This window comes from Paecilomyces variotii (assembly GCF_004022145.1).
Source record: "Paecilomyces variotii strain CBS 101075 chromosome Unknown C8Q69scaffold_6, whole genome shotgun sequence".
NCBI classification, from domain to species: domain Eukaryota; kingdom Fungi; phylum Ascomycota; class Eurotiomycetes; order Eurotiales; family Thermoascaceae; genus Paecilomyces; species Paecilomyces variotii.
In genome coordinates this window covers 1556389-1573107 of record NW_021167145.1, presented here as the reverse complement: position 1 = coordinate 1573107, position 16719 = coordinate 1556389, and the positions used below count along the sequence as shown (strand labels likewise).

At 48.9% G+C, this 16719-nt stretch overlaps 6 protein-coding genes across 6 annotated transcripts; 4 read left to right on the top strand and 2 right to left on the bottom strand.

The window, feature by feature from the left end:
* Positions 1-4: 4 nt before the first annotated feature.
* On the top strand, positions 5-5739 carry C8Q69DRAFT_469674 (HEAT repeat protein). The gene is made up of 10 exons (XM_028630781.1): positions 5-243; positions 301-1250; positions 1311-2325; positions 2376-2615; positions 2663-2888; positions 2939-3249; positions 3298-3812; positions 3865-4005; positions 4061-4704; positions 4764-5739. Exons 1-10 carry the CDS (start codon positions 116-118, stop codon positions 5574-5576), a joined length of 4983 nt encoding a protein of 1660 aa, XP_028484952.1. The 5' UTR covers positions 5-115; the 3' UTR covers positions 5577-5739.
* On the bottom strand, positions 5721-6371 carry C8Q69DRAFT_469673 (hypothetical protein). Its single transcript, XM_028630780.1, has 2 exons — positions 6053-6371; positions 5721-5995 (listed from the first exon to the last, which is right to left on the bottom strand). The coding sequence occupies exons 1-2, from the start codon at positions 6311-6313 to the stop codon at positions 5936-5938; spliced, it is 321 nt and encodes a 106-aa protein (XP_028484951.1). The 5' UTR covers positions 6314-6371; the 3' UTR covers positions 5721-5935.
* Positions 6372-7246: 875 nt separating this feature from the next.
* C8Q69DRAFT_445241 (hypothetical protein) lies at positions 7247-8137 on the top strand (the record flags this gene model as incomplete). The annotated part of the gene is made up of 1 exon (XM_028629054.1): positions 7247-8137. The coding sequence occupies one exon, from the start codon at positions 7247-7249 to the stop codon at positions 8135-8137; it is 891 nt and encodes a 296-aa protein (XP_028484950.1).
* Positions 8138-8451: 314 nt separating this feature from the next.
* Positions 8452-9675, top strand: C8Q69DRAFT_288177 (hypothetical protein). The gene is made up of 2 exons (XM_028626989.1): positions 8452-9354; positions 9409-9675. Exons 1-2 carry the CDS (start codon positions 8777-8779, stop codon positions 9665-9667), a joined length of 837 nt encoding a protein of 278 aa, XP_028484949.1. The 5' UTR covers positions 8452-8776; the 3' UTR covers positions 9668-9675.
* A 1005-nt stretch (positions 9676-10680) lies between these two features.
* Positions 10681-12884, top strand: C8Q69DRAFT_487050 (putative autophagy protein Atg20; the record flags this gene model as incomplete). Its single annotated transcript, XM_028631955.1, has 6 exons — positions 10681-10774; positions 10833-11104; positions 11155-11421; positions 11478-12560; positions 12619-12732; positions 12789-12884. The coding sequence occupies 6 exons, from the start codon at positions 10681-10683 to the stop codon at positions 12882-12884; spliced, it is 1926 nt and encodes a 641-aa protein (XP_028484948.1).
* A 370-nt stretch (positions 12885-13254) lies between these two features.
* C8Q69DRAFT_469658 (hypothetical protein) lies at positions 13255-15674 on the bottom strand. The gene has a single exon (XM_028630779.1). It carries the CDS (start codon positions 15367-15369, stop codon positions 13477-13479), a length of 1893 nt encoding a protein of 630 aa, XP_028484947.1. The 5' UTR covers positions 15370-15674; the 3' UTR covers positions 13255-13476.
* Positions 15675-16719: the final 1045 nt, after the last annotated feature.

Genomic DNA, 16719 nt, shown 5'->3' with positions numbered 1-16719 from the left:
GAGGGGCAACGCCATAGTTGAGATACCAGCGGTTTCTCAGATCCAGATTTCTTCTCTGGGAAGAATATGATGCTGTATTGGTCTTATATAATTGGGCCGGACAGAACTTGCAAACATGGCTGAGACCGGTTGGGCGGAAATGGAGTCCATTTCCCAAAATATACAAATTCTCCCCGCAGATACCTTGACACGCATTTGCAGAGGGCCGTTGGTCAAATTCACCCTCGAATGTCAAGATAACCAGTAAGCCGTGGCTGCAATTTCATGTTGAAAGGAAAACATCTAATTATCTCGAAAAAGGAAAGTGAAGACCCTATGGCAATCCCTCTTCCAAACGTTTGCAGATGCGTCCACATCAGCGTCTCACACGACGACCACCTGCAATGCAGTCAGTGGCTTCCTGGATGCGGCCTTACTGTCCAAGAATCATGAAACGCAAGAGATTGCTTTGTCCAAAGAAACATGGCTTTCTGTGTTTGAAGTATACGTTGACCGTTTCGAGGACGCGAAGCCAAAGCCAATGAAGCAAGTGCTGAATTCTCTACTTAAGATCCTTGCCAAGTATACAGATTCTGGCGAAGTCGAAGCTCTCCTTTCACGAGCAGGTGAGATCATATTACCAAGCATCATCACAGGAGAGCCGCGCTCGCGCTTGAAGGTTTCACTTCTGTCACTGGAGATCTTTGTACGGAAGAACGCTATATCTCCGTATCAACTGATGAACATGGTCTCTAACTTTCTCTCGACTCATGGTGATCTTTGGAAACCTGTGTTTGAGCAGCATCACGAGACATGGATAAGTGGTTCAGTCATGAACCGAGAAGTCTCCGGAGAGCAATACAGCATCACCCATGTCGCCAGGATTTTTACGTTGGCTCTACTCATTCGGGCAACGAGCCCGGAAATTGCGTCTGCCTCCGGTGCTGTCTTGGCTTCTCTGTTGCAAAAGATAAAAGCTGCTCTGCCAAGCAGCGAAAATATTTATCTGGATCCGACGAACTCATTGCCCATATGGGTTGCTCCTACTAAGCAGATCATGCTGAGGAATATGGATGCCTTGGATACTATGTCTAACCATATGTTGACTCCACTTTTCACAGTTGACTCTAGTGGGTTCCGTACTTTTATCGATCAATTGCCCGTACAAATCCTTCTGTCAGGTGACATGACAGAAGCTCCGCTAGACCAGTTCACCCTACTTTTCTCGGCCTTGCAGATTGGAAAGAAAGTCGGTCTAGTACACGAAGATGGTAATCACAGAAGTACACCTGTGGGAATAAGCATATGTTTCACTGCTGACAAGTACTTAGGTGTCTTTGGGAAGGCATCCACGGCCAAAAACAATAACGATGCCATATTGGTTATCAAAAGTGATACTCTGGGCCAATTTTTGCTCCACCGAGAAGGGAGCATTCGTGTAGCAGCCCTTTCTTTGCTTATAACAGCATCTTCCACAACGAAACCGATTGGCTCGGATGCCCTGCAGGCGATCTTGTTTGGTCTACCAGCCCTACACGCAGACTCTGATGCCCAGTCACGAGGCCATATTTTGACCTTGACTCGTCGACTATTGGTCCGTTTACGTAGCGGGACTCAGAAGTCTGATAATCACGCAAAGGGGGCTGCACTCCCAGAGGTGGACGAAAACCCTCGTCGGCTGAAAAGGCGTCGATCCGTGAACCAGAGCACATATGTCGAAGAAATTAGATTCGATTCCCGAGAATTTCTGGAGAGATATGTGTCATTCCTGGAAAGAGATCTAGAGCCAACTGCTTCCTACCAGCGTCACATAATGGCTTTAAAAGCCCTCGCTCTTGTTCTGCAGTCCAGACTCGACTCTCGTGTCAATGCACCCCCTATAATGAAGTCGGAGAAAGATGTCCTTCCTTGGCGTTTCAGTCTCGATATTCTTCGCCCGCGTCTGCTTAGACTCTTGGTCGATCTTTTGCTGGACCCTTTTGAGGAAGTTCGAGCTACTTCCTTGTCTATCTTGGCCATGTTCCCACTCGATTCGTCGCAGATAGCGCTGGCACATGATAAGGAAAGCCCAATGTCACAGCTAATTGAAGCATTGACCAAAGCGGAGCATCTGGCAAGCAGCACCAGTAGGGCTGATCATGCCGATGCGGTTGCCCGTCTGTACCATGTCGTCTTTTCACTCGCCGCAGTTGGCTCTGATGCATCCTCTCCATACTGGTACAGAAGCAAATACGGTGTTGTGAATTTCATTCTGAAAAAGCTTGAAGGGAAGCTGTTGCATCCAGGTGGTCTTTTCAATTCTTCAATGCGCGATGCGCCTCTTCACGGTTATATCTCTGCTCTCAGGTTGGTGAACAAATAAAGACCTCCGAGAGCTGTTGCTAACAAAATTCCAGATATATCGTGGCCACCTCTAACTTCTATTCTGAGGTATCAGGAACGGAGGATAAGGAATATACGTCCTGGAAAGCAGTGCACGATAGCATAGTGTCATTCTGTGATAGAATATGGATGGCAGTGAAACCAGTGCTATGTGTCGACTCGCCCGAAGGACACACTGACGAGCCTATTGAAGACTTGGTTGTGGGACCAAAAGACATATTGTCTTACTCTTGGCGCGCGCTTCGGGAATCAAGGTATGTAAGACAAACCAGAGTTCATTTGCTATTACTCACAAAATTAGTCTCTTGCTGCATGCTACTCTTGCCAATTCCTCTTATGCACCCTCTCAAGGAGGACTCAGTCGAACAGACTACGAGACAATTGGAATGGCTAGTTTTACTCAGTTGGCCGAACTAAGGCATCGTGGCGCCTTCTCCACTGTATCGCAGACCTTTTCCACCTGCTGTCAGCGATGCGGGGAGTCGAGCGATCCGTCCATCTCCAGCCTTCCTGCTGGATGGTATATGGTGAGCTCTGATCAGTCTGTTCAGAAAGCCTCTCAACTAATGATGAATAGCAAGCGAGAAACATCATAGAGGAGCAAGCCTCTAAATTAACCCGGCGTTCTGCAGGATTACCTGCTCTGGTTACCGGTATTTTATCATCTAATCCAGGAGGGCCCTTATTTCAGCAAGTCATGACAGAACTCCAAGACATCTCTCGACTGCCTGCCACGCAGGATGCCACAAGTTACGAGATTAAGTTGCCTCAAGTACATGCCATGAATTGTCTGAAGGATATCTTTACAGACACTAGATTGGGCCCTCATACGGAGCCCTTCATCATGTCCGCGTTAAGGATATCAGCTGAGTGTATAAGTTCCCAGATGTAAGTAATCTGAAATATTTTCGGGGGCTGTAACTAACATAAGTCTAGCTGGGCCATTCGAAATTGCGGACTGATGCTTTTCCGCGCATTGCTGATAAGGATGTGCCGTTCCGTCACTGGGGTTGGTCTGGGATTCGGAGGCGTGTCCGGATCCGAAAGCGGATCCAGAATTCCATTTCAGAGATACCCTGGCTTGATAAACTTACTCTCCGGTCTTCTGACACCCGAAGGAGAAGGCAGTGATGGAAAAGCCACAACAGCGACGGAACGCGTCTTCCCCGCCCTCGAATTGATCGGCGAAAAGGTGCCGTCGATTTCTGGAGATGAGGATCGTGGATTGAGATCATTGGTCCTGTATCATGCAAAGAGTCCAGTTTGGGCTATAAGAGAACACGCTTCAAGAGTGTATGCGTCTCTCTTGAAGCTGCCTGAGGTTCCAAGTGAACTCGGCATTCTTTTGGAGAGCAATGAATCTTCAGGCCAGAACTACATTCACGGAAAGGCGCTCTGTATTCGGTTTGCTTTACAACGTTTGGAACTGTCGTTACTCGGCCACTGGAATGGTATGAGCCCAGCGGTACCTTTTGGTGACTTCTTTCGCTCACGATATTCCAGATCAACTTGAAGCGATTATGCGAATTATAAGCAAGGTATTCACCACAATGTTTCCTCTCGCGCATTCTCCATTCGTTCAAGCTGCTATTCTTGATATCTTGAACGATGCTATTGAGAAAAGCATGGAGTCAGGTAGTGAAGGTAAGCATTTCCCACTTTGCCGGTGTATAGTAGCGCTATTCTAACAAAGGGATAGTTATAACACTACCCTATATCAACTCCATGCTCGAGACCAACGATTTATCTAGCAGACTGGATCGAGCCCTTGTGGTAGCTCATCCTTCTATGGAGCCCAAGAGTGAGGCTAGGGCGTCATCTCTGCTGCGAAGGTCTCTTGCTTGGACTTCAATCTTGAAGCAAATCTCGTCGGTGAAGTCTGAGCCTCACTGGTTGTCACAGCTGCTTTTTCGAATTTCAGCAGTGGACCCAGACAGCGCTCGCTGGCTGTTGGAACAAATGTCTAGGGTGTTCGGAAACAATGCAACATATAAAAAGCAGCTTCTGGATCTCTGCACATATGCCATCACAGAAAGTTTCCCGGAGTACGTGAAAGCATGTGCAATTACGACCATGGCAGCCATCCTCGAGGGACTCCTAGAAACGGACTCTAGTAGCATCTCTGATTTCGAAGTTCCATGGACCGCCATCAGGGACAGCATTCAAATTGACTATGATGCACACACACAGAGCCGCGAAACAACAGACGCAGCATTGCGGCTTCAGGGCTGCTTGCTTATCCTTGAGGCTAGGAGCCTTGGTGGATGGGAGTTATCCAGAGACTTTACGTTGGGGCTACGTAAATGGGCCATTAAAGTTCAGTATGCCATGAAGGAAGAAACTGTAAGTTGATGGAAACTGCTATCTGATATTATGCCCGAATCTAGTCTGACATGCTATAGGAATTTACCACCAGATATGCAGCGGTGCTGTCGCTATCTAGCTTTTCGAGAGCTTTACGATCGCAAACTGGGTCACCAAAGACCCCTCCTGCTGCTCTAGATATTTATCTCATACTGTACGACATGCTTAATGACGACGATGAAGAACTCCGTGAGATATCGGCTTCTGTTGCTTCGCAGCTCCTGTCGTACTCGTCTGTTTCTCCTGGAAGGGCCGTGGCCCTAGCACCATTGACTGCAAGTAAATTACTTGCAGAATTTATCGCCGCTCACTATAAGAACTCACATCGCTTATTCCGGGATGCTGTTCGACGTGTCGTCGGCCAAGCAATTGGCACTTCACAAGGGAGACTGGTTGCTGTCTCACAACTTGCGTCCGAATACTTGAAGGAGAGCACTGTCCTCTTTGTGGAGGAGAAACAAAACCTCTACATAGACGACATTCGTGAAATCGACATTTGGACAGGAGTCCTTTTTGGCCTGGAAGCAGACGCTTCAGACCCCGCTATCGTTCAGGACTTCTCTGGCTGGGTGATGGGGGGATTGTCCTATCTCACACAGCTTGCGTGCTCCTCGAAAGATGGACTCTTGGGATGGGCATCGAAGACAGACATGTTCGTGCTAGGAACGCGGGTCCTCAGCGCTGCTAGATTCTTGGTGTCGCAGAGTTCCGCGGCGGTAGGGCACAGGGAAGAGGACAGACTTACATTGAAGCAAAAGGTGCAATCATTCCTCGAGGCTGGACGCTCTGCCAACTTACACGATGACTGGCTCTCTAAGATGGAGTCGGCTCTTGCTTCATCAGCAGTATGATAGATGACATAGATCGAATTGGCATAAAATGTATAGTCAACCGGGTAGAATAAAGACCCTGATTTCACATGAGAAATGTTCATTACATTTGCGCTGCTGCGGCCGCCACAAATGTGTTATAAACAACTTTTGATAGTGGGCACCCCCGAAACCTATGTTGACGCATCTGTCCATTGTAACACTCCAGATATAAAGTCTCTTCTTCCAAACATATTATCTTAGCCCTGTTCCGTAACGACTCACTACCATAGACGTTTATCCATAAGCGTCCAGGCTCTTCAGCTCCAAATCTCGTTATGTATATGACCCTGTCTTCTATCTTTAAGTGACATAGTGTTTGTACTAATAGACAGTCCTCTTCATAGCAAAGAACGCGCTTTCAGACATATCGTGTCTCTTCCCCCGAGACTGAAACACATCTGCCTTACTGGTAAGTAAGATCTCTTATCATCCAGGCTAGTTTTCTATAAACTGACACTTGATTTACAAACAAGCTCTAGGCAAATCACGAAAAGATGTATCAATCCCAAATTATTGTGATTATACTTCTTTCGATTGGATGTTTGGGGGTTATAGCGATGTACATCCTCCATTTTGTTCTCTTCCGGGACTGGTTCGGTGTCTATCCCTGGCGCCATAGAAGAGTCCTTGGAGTATTCCACAAAATAAAGGCTCTCCTGAAGAAGAGAGATCGCAGTGGTCAGAATGAAGACCCCGCCATCGACGCAACTGCTCATCGTCTCGTCGTCCCCGATGGAACCAGACGTACAGAAGAGGGCGTTCCCAGGGACTTTGTCGCATCCACCGCTGTCTGATGAAGTGAGATTAAAGACGCGGGTCTGCTCCGCCGCGGGGCTACATTTAGCTACGAACTAGTCAACAATGATTGGAGAGCACGCATGATTGGGAAACAGGAGCGGAGACAGAAAGACGGTGACTATGGAGAACGGGGGACTGATCAGATGGATAAGCAAACGCGGGGCTGTACTTGAGCAAACGCACAATGAATAGCTTAGATATTCTGCAAATGTATGGCCTGCATTAGCAGTATCATGAGGCTTTGTGCGACTCTAAAAATGCCTTCTCATCTTCATACTGAGGGACTATGTAGAATGCTCTTTCATTGTAAACAACCCAACATAAAGGGAACTGACCTCTCCTTCACTATACCAAGCACACAACCTAGAAAATCTTATCTTTTCATTGCTCACATCAGACTGCTATGTCAACTTGATCTCTATGCTATCAGACCCAGGGGGGTGGAGCAGCGCATGGGAAATCAATTGACCAGACGAAGACAATGTTCGCTTAGGCCCTACGGATAGTACTGCAACGCGTACCATAGCACCATAGGATATCCACGCCACGCTGCTATGAACTGCACTGGATTGAGTCTCAATAGTCAATAGGCGCTTATATTTGCAAGGCGTGGAAAAGGTTCCTTCCGTTCTCAATGCATGTACGGGCGCCCAAACAGGCTTAGCCCCCCTTATCCTGATTAGGTACATCCCATGCTCCAAGTCATCTCGAGGAGCTTCCTTCAACAACCTTCTAACTCTGCCTCATCTCATCTCTGTATCCGGTGTCCCGCCTGTTCTCGTCTCTGTATCTTGTGTTCTGCTTGTTCTTATCTCTGTATCCTGTGTGCTGCTTGTTTTCCACGCTCCAACATGGATCTGCCGGAGAAATATCCCCCAAGCATGGTCCTAAGCGCACTGGCGGATCATCTCCATGGTCACCACAGTGACCTTCGTGTGGCCCTTTCGAGCAATCATCCCGCGTACGAAGAAGCCTTGACGGCGACCATGGCCTGCGTCCATGGTCTTCCTGACCGTATACTTCTGCCAATCACAAACCCAACTCGGCGAGAGACCCTGCGGAAACTAGCCCTCGAAGATAGAGCTGTAGGAGACGCCCCTCTCTCATCGAGCCGTCCGATTCGTACCGCAGGAAGATTGGATCCAGAAGATTTCCCGAAGCCTCTCTCTCCAGAGCGTCGTGCCCTGCTGAAAAAGAAGTTCCTCGACGAAAACGATCCCCTGCCACGAGAGCCTTATGTACTTGAACTTCGAGCGCTGCGAACAGAGCGTACGCTGGCCGCCATTGTGGGAAACGCTTTAATCACTGCTATTGACTACGAATCGGGTATGCCGGTGTGCAAACTCGATGAAGTTGAAATGCTTTGGGACACCGGCGCTGCTACCACGATCATCACGAAAGACCTTCTTGATGAACAGTTCCAGAGACATCTAGCCGACCCGATCTGTGAGGCCTATAAGAACCAGGAAGGTACTCGGGTCCAAGTTTCTATCAATGTCGAATTCACCAACACGCTGTTTAGAATCGACTCTATCGCCTGGGTTGTGGAAAAATCAGGCCTCCCAAATGCACGATCGGGCATAATTCTAGGGCAAAAGGCTTGCATCGACAGACTTCAGTACCGGTCGATTCCGCGCTCAATTCTCGAGGCTAAAGGGGAGGACATTGAAGAAAAGTTCTGGGGAGATCTAACCCTAGAGAGCTATGTTGATCTGGATGGAAGCCTGAAGGAGATAATTTGACCCGTCGTAAGGGCTTGGCTGTAAAGTCTGGTGACTACATTCTGGAAGGCTTTTGAGCCCAGTTCTGCGACTCGAGACACCTGATAATGGATGCCTATCATGGTACGAGCGGTCCGAGGGGGACAGTCACATAAGAGACGACTTGAGAAGAAAGAAGCAGAAAGCAAAATCATGTTGGTATGGCTACCCGCTGTGTAACCGGGCTCACTTTGTGTGTACCTTTCTGCAGATCAAACAACCCCAGGACAGATGGATGTTCTCGGACTAGTCTGAATTACAATCAATACCTAATAATGCAGTATTCCTCAGGGTATTCTCTTATTATACCTATAAAATAGTTGATAGTTGATAGATTGGCTCTAACTGTCAGTACAAACTTTGCTGGGAAACCACGAGCTACTTGCGGGATCTCAAGCGTCTGCGTGACATGCCAAACAAACCACAGCTGGAATCAAGTTTGCTATAGACCTCATAGAGTTCAATTTCGGAAATGAAAGAGAAAAACCGAATTAAGCGATCATGTCATCGGCAGGGCGTTGACGTGTAAAGGGTCTTCGTTCTATATTGTCATCCTTCCTAATATGCGCATATGATAGAGGTCCAACTTCCTTCCTTTCGCAAGACCACCTCACTTTGACAATGGCTCAAGCTCAGCCAGGGCGGCCCGCACAAAGCAGAGACCTCTTGGTGCTCACGAGTATCTTTGCCGGCCTCTGCGTAGGCTGTGGGTTGGTTTTGTGTTGTTGCTTGTATCATTGTATAAAACGGCGAAGAAGACGTCAAGAGCTTCAGGCGCGCAGACGAAGGTCCAAGATGGCTTACGCACACACTCGATACCTCGATGCAAATGGACGTGTCGTGAGTCAGAATAGATCGCGTCCCTGGGGAGGAGAATCCCACTTCCACTCGCGCTGGCCATCACAGATGCTGGTGAATAACAGTGCTGATAAGACTCGCCCACGAAGACACCGGCGATCAAGACGGAGACCGTTGCCTGATGACTTTTATGCCGCAAACAGTACCCACAGAGCAGAGCCGCTACAGACACTGGGTGAGGACTACACGTCTGGAAATATGTACAGGCCAAATAAGATGCATGAGGAGGAGATTTCGAGACCGCGCCCAGCACATCTCAGGGCTACGCGTATGGATTTCGATCCCGTCGACGAGTATCAGCAGCATCCTACTCGAGAAAGAGATCGTTTCTCACCCAGAAGGTTAGTATACCTTCCTCCCAAGTCGTGCTAGATGTATCTCTAACAGGCAGGAAGAGGGTTGAGGACAGGACCGCATATTGATGAACCTGAAAGAGGCCGGACGTCGAGAAGGACTCCGTATTCACGAGAAGCGCCCGCTGAGCGCTGGAGAAGGCCACGCGAGAATGAAGTCGAATATGAAGGAATACGGACCTCAATGCAAGAGACACCTTCCATTGACTCGTCGCGAGATCTCATAGATGGGTTTTCTGCTAGCTCTCCACATTCTGGTCCGCGTCTCACCGTCTTGGGGAGGCCATTTGCACTAGATTGAACAGCTAAGGGCTAACTATTTTACGTGACTAGTAGACCACGCCGGAGGACTAGATACGATGTCTAACAGATCCAGGCCAGCTCGACCTCTCTCAGCCTCAGAGCCCATTGTTAGACCACCATCACCATTGATGCCGCGAGGTCGTTCCCGAACCTCCACGGTATCCCTGACCAGCACCCGTGTGGAGGTCAACTCAGATTCTGTGACAAGCCGGATGTTACACACAGAGGATTTCTGTTCAGGGTCTGATTCTATGTTTGCTCCAATCAGCCCGGTGGCTTCAACGTGGAGGAAGGACGAGCTTCGTCGGGGATCTTGGGGGAGACGGACAGGTTTAACCCACTCGGATCCGACGTGATTCGTCTTAGAAGTCCATGAATACTGGAAGGAAGCAAATGGCAATGAATGACTCTTTCTTGGGAGAAGTGAAGTAATCTCCCGCTCCAAGGAACCTACACTGTACAGCTTGTTTGCTTGTAGAGAATGCATACGGTAGTGTCCCTAGATTGCACAGCCACTTGGGCATGATCAGCATGATCACTTAGTACAGTATCCGTGATACCATCCTCCATCAAGAGAGCCCTATGCGATGGATTAGAACAAACCCGATCAAACCATCTTCCATGAATAAATAATAAACAATTGCATCTCTACTCTACTATACTCTATTTTACGGAGGTATCAATAGTATTCACCTGGAGACCGCTGTGGGCCACCGTACTTTAAGAACAGTAAGTGACGTTGAGGCTTGGACTTCGCGCCCCGCAAGATCGGCCAGCTTGAAGTGACTGGTCGCTGTGCTCCTCCGAGCTTCCCCAGCCGCATGTGGTGCCTTGGTTCGCATACTTATCGCTGCCATCTTGCTGAACCCGAAGGCGCATATCAGTTCAGTGAACTCCAGTCGCCTCTTCTGGATGCGTTGAGGTCTGGTCTTCATCACATCCATTTCTGCCTCACTCGTCGTCGCACCGCATTGAAGCCACCAGGCTGCTGTCTCCGGAACCGCAGGCACCATGTGGAACGACGAGGATAACAACCCATACGGCGCATTCGATCGCCAGGAACCCCATCTGTCAGATTCCTTGCACTCGGCTGCGTTTTCGCCAGGTGAGCTTCTATCTCATCGTTGATTGCTACCCCTCCCACTCGACTCACTCGACCTTAGGCACTTACGAACCCGGATCGACACCGCCTTCATCCCACTCATCGACCCAGGAACCGCCCGACTACATAACCAGACAGGAAGATGTGAGCGAAGGGGAAGGAGAGGGAGATTATGACATACACGAAGACCAGGGATACCGCAAGAAGAACGTATACGATAGTCGCGTGGAGCAGATACTATACGAGAACCCCGATTTGCCTATCCTTATCACGGATGCAGGGAAGAACCATGAAGGCGGGGGGAGCTTTATCGTCTATACTATCCGGACGGGAGTACGTACTGCGACGTGTGTTTTGTCGTGACAATTCTGATAGCGGGGTAGGATCTTGAAGTGCGACGACGATATTCGGAATTCGCATCTCTGCGCCAGACACTGGTCAACCTCCACCCTACGTTGGTGATGCCACCGATCCCAGAGAAGCATACCATGGCAGACTATGCGGCGAAGCCAACAAAAGCAAAGGAAGATGCCGCTATCATTGATCTACGCAAGCGCATGTTGGCGGTCTTCCTCAATCGATGCCGCAAGATGAAGGAGGTACGAGAAGATGGGGTCTTTTGGAGGTTCTTGGATCCAAATGCTAGCTGGGTAGGTATACACATGGCCCGAGATACACGATCTTCTCTGACTAAATCGATATCTAGAGCGAAGTTCTCCATTCTCATCCTGCGGCCTCTGTGCCGAAGAACAATCTGAAAGCACCACCTCTCGATCCCGCAAACCCAACTCCTGCGCATGCCTGGCTGCCAGTCCCATCATCGTCTGCGAAGCTGAAGTCTACTTCCGGAACAACAGGGACAGGGATTCCAACCTCACCATCAGAGTTCGCAGCAACGCCATCCACAGCCGCTCACACAACTCCTGGTCCTCAGGTCCTAGGACGTTTCCCACCGAGTTCGCGCACCCTGAGCGAGAAAGACCTCGATCCGTACTTTATCAACTTCGAGGCATCGACGCGAGAACTGGAGTTGCTGTTACAAGGAAACATTGAGAAAGTCAATCGTCGGACCTTGGCTCATCTGTCGTCCTTGTCGAGCGACCTGATGGAACTGGGTGCGCGTTACAACGGTTTCTCCTTGTCAGAACAGTCGCCAACGGTGGCAGCTGCCATAGAGAGGATTGGCCAAGCGGCAGACACATCGTACATTGCTACCGAGGAACTGTCGAATTCACTAAGTGCAAGCTTTGCAGAGCCAATGAGGGAGAGTGCACAGTTTGCCAGTGTGGTGCGTAGCGTACTGCGCTACCGCGTACTCAAACGTGTGCAAGAAGAGATGACCAGAGACGAGCTTGCCAAGAAGAAGACGCTGTTAGACTCCTTGGAGAGGAGCGAGCTTGAGGCCAAGCGGATCGAACAATATCTCCAGAATGCGTCGTCTCCATCTCTGGCGACAAAGCCAAGGCGTTCGCTGTCTACTTCGTCTGCAGTTAGTAGTACCACAGACCCGGCCGAGGTTCGCCCAAGCAGCGCAGAAGACACCGCCTCTATCGACTCCGACTTCCCACCCACACATGGCGAGACTGTCACCTCGCATCCTTCGGCGTCGCAGGGCTCTGCTGAGCCGGCCCCAATACCCACTCCTGTCCATCGGAAGAGTCCCAGCGGTAACTTTGTGACAAACAAGATCTTTGGTAGAATTAGTCATGCCGTCCATGGTTTTGTTGATGTTGACCCCGAAAGGACACGGCGGGACCAGATTGGAAAGACCAAAGAGAGTCTTTTACAGGTAAATAGCATCGCAGTACCCTCTTTCTGTCAAGGATCAGTACTGACACCGGCCATAGCTGGAGCAAGCCCTTGAGGTGTCCGAGAAGGATGTCAAGGACGCCAGTGCCGGCGTTCTAGCAGACTTGAAGAGATTCCAGCGTGAAAAGGAGGAAGATCTTCGACGCTACATGGTACGTTCATTCTTATTCGCAACCACTGAAATACTGACGTGACTAACACCATGCAGGTGGCCTACGCTCGCTGCCATCTTGACTGGGCCCGAAAGAACCTGGAGACCTGGACCGAAGCAAAGGACGAGGTGGACAAGATTGTGGCGCGTTAGGAAGGGTCGCATGAAACTTAGTCAAAAATCATAGGAAGAGGTGGTCGTGTATCTCACCTGTTGTCCCTCTTGCTCGACGTGCATGCTTTTTCGTGTCCCGATTTCCTTCCATTATTTCCTCCCACGAGACCCAGCTGTTAGACGTGCAACGTGTATGAATGTCACAGTCGTGCTTTTCAGTCATGAATATTTAACGAAAGAATTGTGTATGCTTTGCTGTCCAAGCAGTAGTATTGAGCGATCAAGGGTCTGCTGGTCTGGGTCATGCGGTGACCTCAGCCAAAGCTTGGCTGTCTCGGGGCAGAACCCGAATAGATATGCTGCGTTTATCTCATAATAACTGTATATGGCATGATATTACTCCTAGGACTTCTGTGGCTGAGATATTGGTATTTTCAAAACCTCTAATGGTGCTCAAGGACGAGCGATGAATTGGATCTTTAATGATCCCAGCGGTGAATTATAATCGATTGCTCTAAATGAGATATTGTTCCCCACCGGACCACTGCGAAATGACAACATCCTCCCTCGCTTCTGTCTAGATGACAACGCTAAACACATGTATTTCGAAATCATTCTTTTTCTGCCTATTTCAACCACTGTATGTCTTCCAAAGATCGTTCTCGGGAAGCAAATAGACTGCATCCGCTCGCACACCATCTTCCCCCAGACTTTTCCTATTCTCACTAACCACCCGCTCCAGGTCAGCCCCGAATTCTTTGCACAGTCTAGCGCAGTCCGAGCATAAAAGCAGTCCACAACCTTTCGCTGCCGGATCTGACGGGTCAACAGGTTCCTGAAACTTATCCACTGACTGAACCGTCACACACCCAAAGAACGCTGGACGAGGGCAGAGCATACACCATAGTGCAAGCGTCTTGACGTCTCTATCCTCCCCCGGCTCTTGCAATAAACTCTCATAGGCCGCATCATAATCGAACGTTTCCTCGTTGTGACCTTCCAAGGGAGAGATGGTGTGATTGCGGCAGTTCATAATGTGCAGTCTCTCCAAGGCACAGATTATGCACATCCGACTTGGTTCATGACCCTGACCTACATGTCCGCCTTCGATCTCGATATATCCGTTGCCATCATGGTAGTCTATGATTTCGACGTTGAGTGTCCCTATACCGATGATGCCGTACCGGAAGTCATGGCACCAGTGACAAGGCTTGGTACCGTCTGCAGGGGGTTCATAAGAGAAGTTGATGGGGTGAGCGAATGAGGTGGTTATCACGCGAGTAATGGGCGCAGGCCCATTTCTGACTAGGCCATTTCCCCTGGATTGAGGCTCGCATGGCACGGATTTGGGGATCACCAGGGACGGTTTGAGAAGTGTCTCGCCGTGTTTATCTTCTTCTTCTTCGGGTTCTGGTTGACTATCTTGACAGACTGCTGTAGCACCGGTATCAAAGTTCGAATCATCGACACTGCAACGCCGCAGACTCTCTGGCGTTGGCAAAGGCTGCATGGTTTCTGTCTGTCCCTGCTGCGGAGGACAAACAAGATGAACAAAATTATCGCCAATGTCATCATCTTGCGTCTCGTGCTCACCCGTTACTCGCATTTGCCTCTCCTTAGCAGGCCCAGCGCAGCATCGAATCCCTGCAGTTTGACACTGTGTACACGGCAAATGATGGCTTGCATTATTGCTCTGGAGATACGAACAAACGACTTTCCTTTTCTTTTTGCAATTCTCGCATCCACGCTTTCGTCTTGGTTGTATGATCAGTTCGCAGTCAAGGCCGTCCTCCCGACATATCTGACAGGGGTAGAGTGCAGGATTATCGACAAGGGAACAGTCCTGGTTGAATTCCCAGCAGGATTTACACCCTCTCGCTGCTGGATGGCCGAGGTCTAGGCTGAGAAGGCTTTTCGTCGAGGCTTGCGAATCTTCCTGAGATGGCTGAGGATCGAACAGTGCAAGTAGAGAGCTTATGCTCTTCCCACGGCTCCTCAGAGGATATCTTTTGTTGCATAACCCGGGTGCTGCATCTTCATAGATGTTTCCTTCATACTCGTCGCTGCTACGGTCTCGCAGGCAGGATAAGAATGCTCTACCTCTTTCCGACGTGGTCTTTAAAGTAACGAGCAACCCAGGTTCGTCATCGTCGTCGTCTTCCTTTTCTTCCTCATCTTCTTCCGACATGGACAGCCGTCGCTGCCTCTTCGCCGGCCTCTCTGCACCAACCTTCTGACCGACACGAGCCTTGGAGAACTTTCTTTTCGGAATATCCTGTTTCGGATCGTAGTCCGCGCTATCATCATCATCGATCCACGTCGATGGGGCCTTTTTCGCGCTTTCTAAAGTTCCCCAGCGCAGTTCATATTTGGATTTGAGATTCTGCTCGAGGTGTTCATGCGGCAGGCCTCTTCGTTTGAGATGAGGTCTCATGCGACAGAAGAGACCCAGCGCCAGTTCCAGACGTTCCTGGGAGTATGGCATTGTGGGCTGGTAAGTCGTTTCGGTTGTGGTGGAGGTCATTTCTTTCTTATGTTGATGTTTACAGTCAATCTGAATTGATCATTAAAACGAAGATAGTATGAGGAAAGAAGATAGAAGAGAGTTATTGTATCTACGAACTATAGGTGATGTTTGCGTAGTAGTCTGTTGTCATTATCGGAGCTAGCTCTAGGAGAGGGAGGTGAGAGGAAGCTGTGACGACTGTAGTAGAAAAGACTAAACTTGAGAAAGGGAAGGTTGAAACAAGTAAAGCTGAGACGAGATAGCATCCGAGGAAAGTTGTAAGTACATCTCATCAAGTGAGCTGGTCAGAAATCTTCTGATCTATTATTGATCAACGATGTCTGATGCAAACTGTACCTATCATATCCGCAGGTGATATGATTCCTTTGCGGACTATAGCAGTAGCCTGTATTTGAATATATCTCTTGCTAATATTTTCGGCTCTGACGCGATACTGATTTCATAATAGAGCGAATACGTCCATATTGGCACTTCTGGGCTCTCTAATAATGGAGAGGATGAGACTTGAGCCGCCGATTGCTGTCCACTGAAGCTTGTCTAGTGATAGAAGACAGACTTGGCTGCAGCATCATTCTCCTAGAGAGGGTTTGGTACTTTTCGGGCTGGTGGAGTAGTAGTCAATTGAGCCTTATAGTATACAGCGGGACTTACGAACTTATCGATTGAAGCATTTTCCGCTTGATAAGTAAATCTATGATCGGGAAATAAGTACTACTGATTACCGTAGCAGAGTACTTTTTCCAAAGAATACATATCTGCACTAAATATTATATCGTAGGCCCCGCAGAGCTTTGGCCATAAAATATACAACGCTCGAAATTCCAAAGCTTCGTACAGAGGATTATAAGCTTGGAGGCAACCACGTTGTTCCATATATGCGCAGATGGTCCGGAAAAGCTGACCTGGGTTGGAAAGCTCTGAAACCAATTGTATACAGTAAGTATCTTATGATTGTAGTGTTTCACTTCGAACTGGCGTGGGGGTGTGCTTGTTCTTGAGATTTGCTTTTAACAGTATATGGCATGATATTACTCCTAGGACTTCCGTGGCTGAGGTATTGAGATTTTCCAAACCTCTAATGGAACTCAAGGGCGAGCAGTGAATTGAATCTTTAATGTTGCCAGTGGTGAAGCGACCTCTAAGTAATGGCTAGCAGGAGCGACTGATGGGGGCGTCGACAACAGAGGTTCACAGACTTTGTCAAATCCTATTGCAGACAAAGCCTACCTAGTTAAAGACGAATACCATACCACTTTATCGACGACTTGCAAGTCACATATCGAGGGTAGCCTCAGGATATCTCAGATATTACAGGGTCACGTGATATTACGTGAAATTAGGTGGGCG

Coding starts and splice junctions, on each gene's coding strand:
- C8Q69DRAFT_469673 (XM_028630780.1), bottom strand. CDS start 6,313: ATGAGCAGTTGCGTCGATGGCGGGGTCTTCATTCTGACCACTGCGATC. Junction 5,996..6,052: donor AGCTTGTTTGTAAATCAAGT/GTCAGTTTATAG, acceptor CCAGTAAGGCAG/ATGTGTTTCAGTCTCGGGGG.
- C8Q69DRAFT_288177 (XM_028626989.1), top strand. CDS start 8,777: ATGGCTCAAGCTCAGCCAGGGCGGCCCGCACAAAGCAGAGACCTCTTG. Junction 9,355..9,408: donor GATCGTTTCTCACCCAGAAG/GTTAGTATACCT, acceptor ACAGGCAGGAAG/AGGGTTGAGGACAGGACCGC.
- C8Q69DRAFT_469658 (XM_028630779.1), bottom strand. CDS start 15,369: ATGACCTCCACCACAACCGAAACGACTTACCAGCCCACAATGCCATAC.
- C8Q69DRAFT_469674 (XM_028630781.1), top strand. CDS start 116: ATGGCTGAGACCGGTTGGGCGGAAATGGAGTCCATTTCCCAAAATATA. Junction 2,889..2,938: donor TTCCTGCTGGATGGTATATG/GTGAGCTCTGAT, acceptor AATGATGAATAG/CAAGCGAGAAACATCATAGA. Junction 3,813..3,864: donor GTTACTCGGCCACTGGAATG/GTATGAGCCCAG, acceptor ACGATATTCCAG/ATCAACTTGAAGCGATTATG.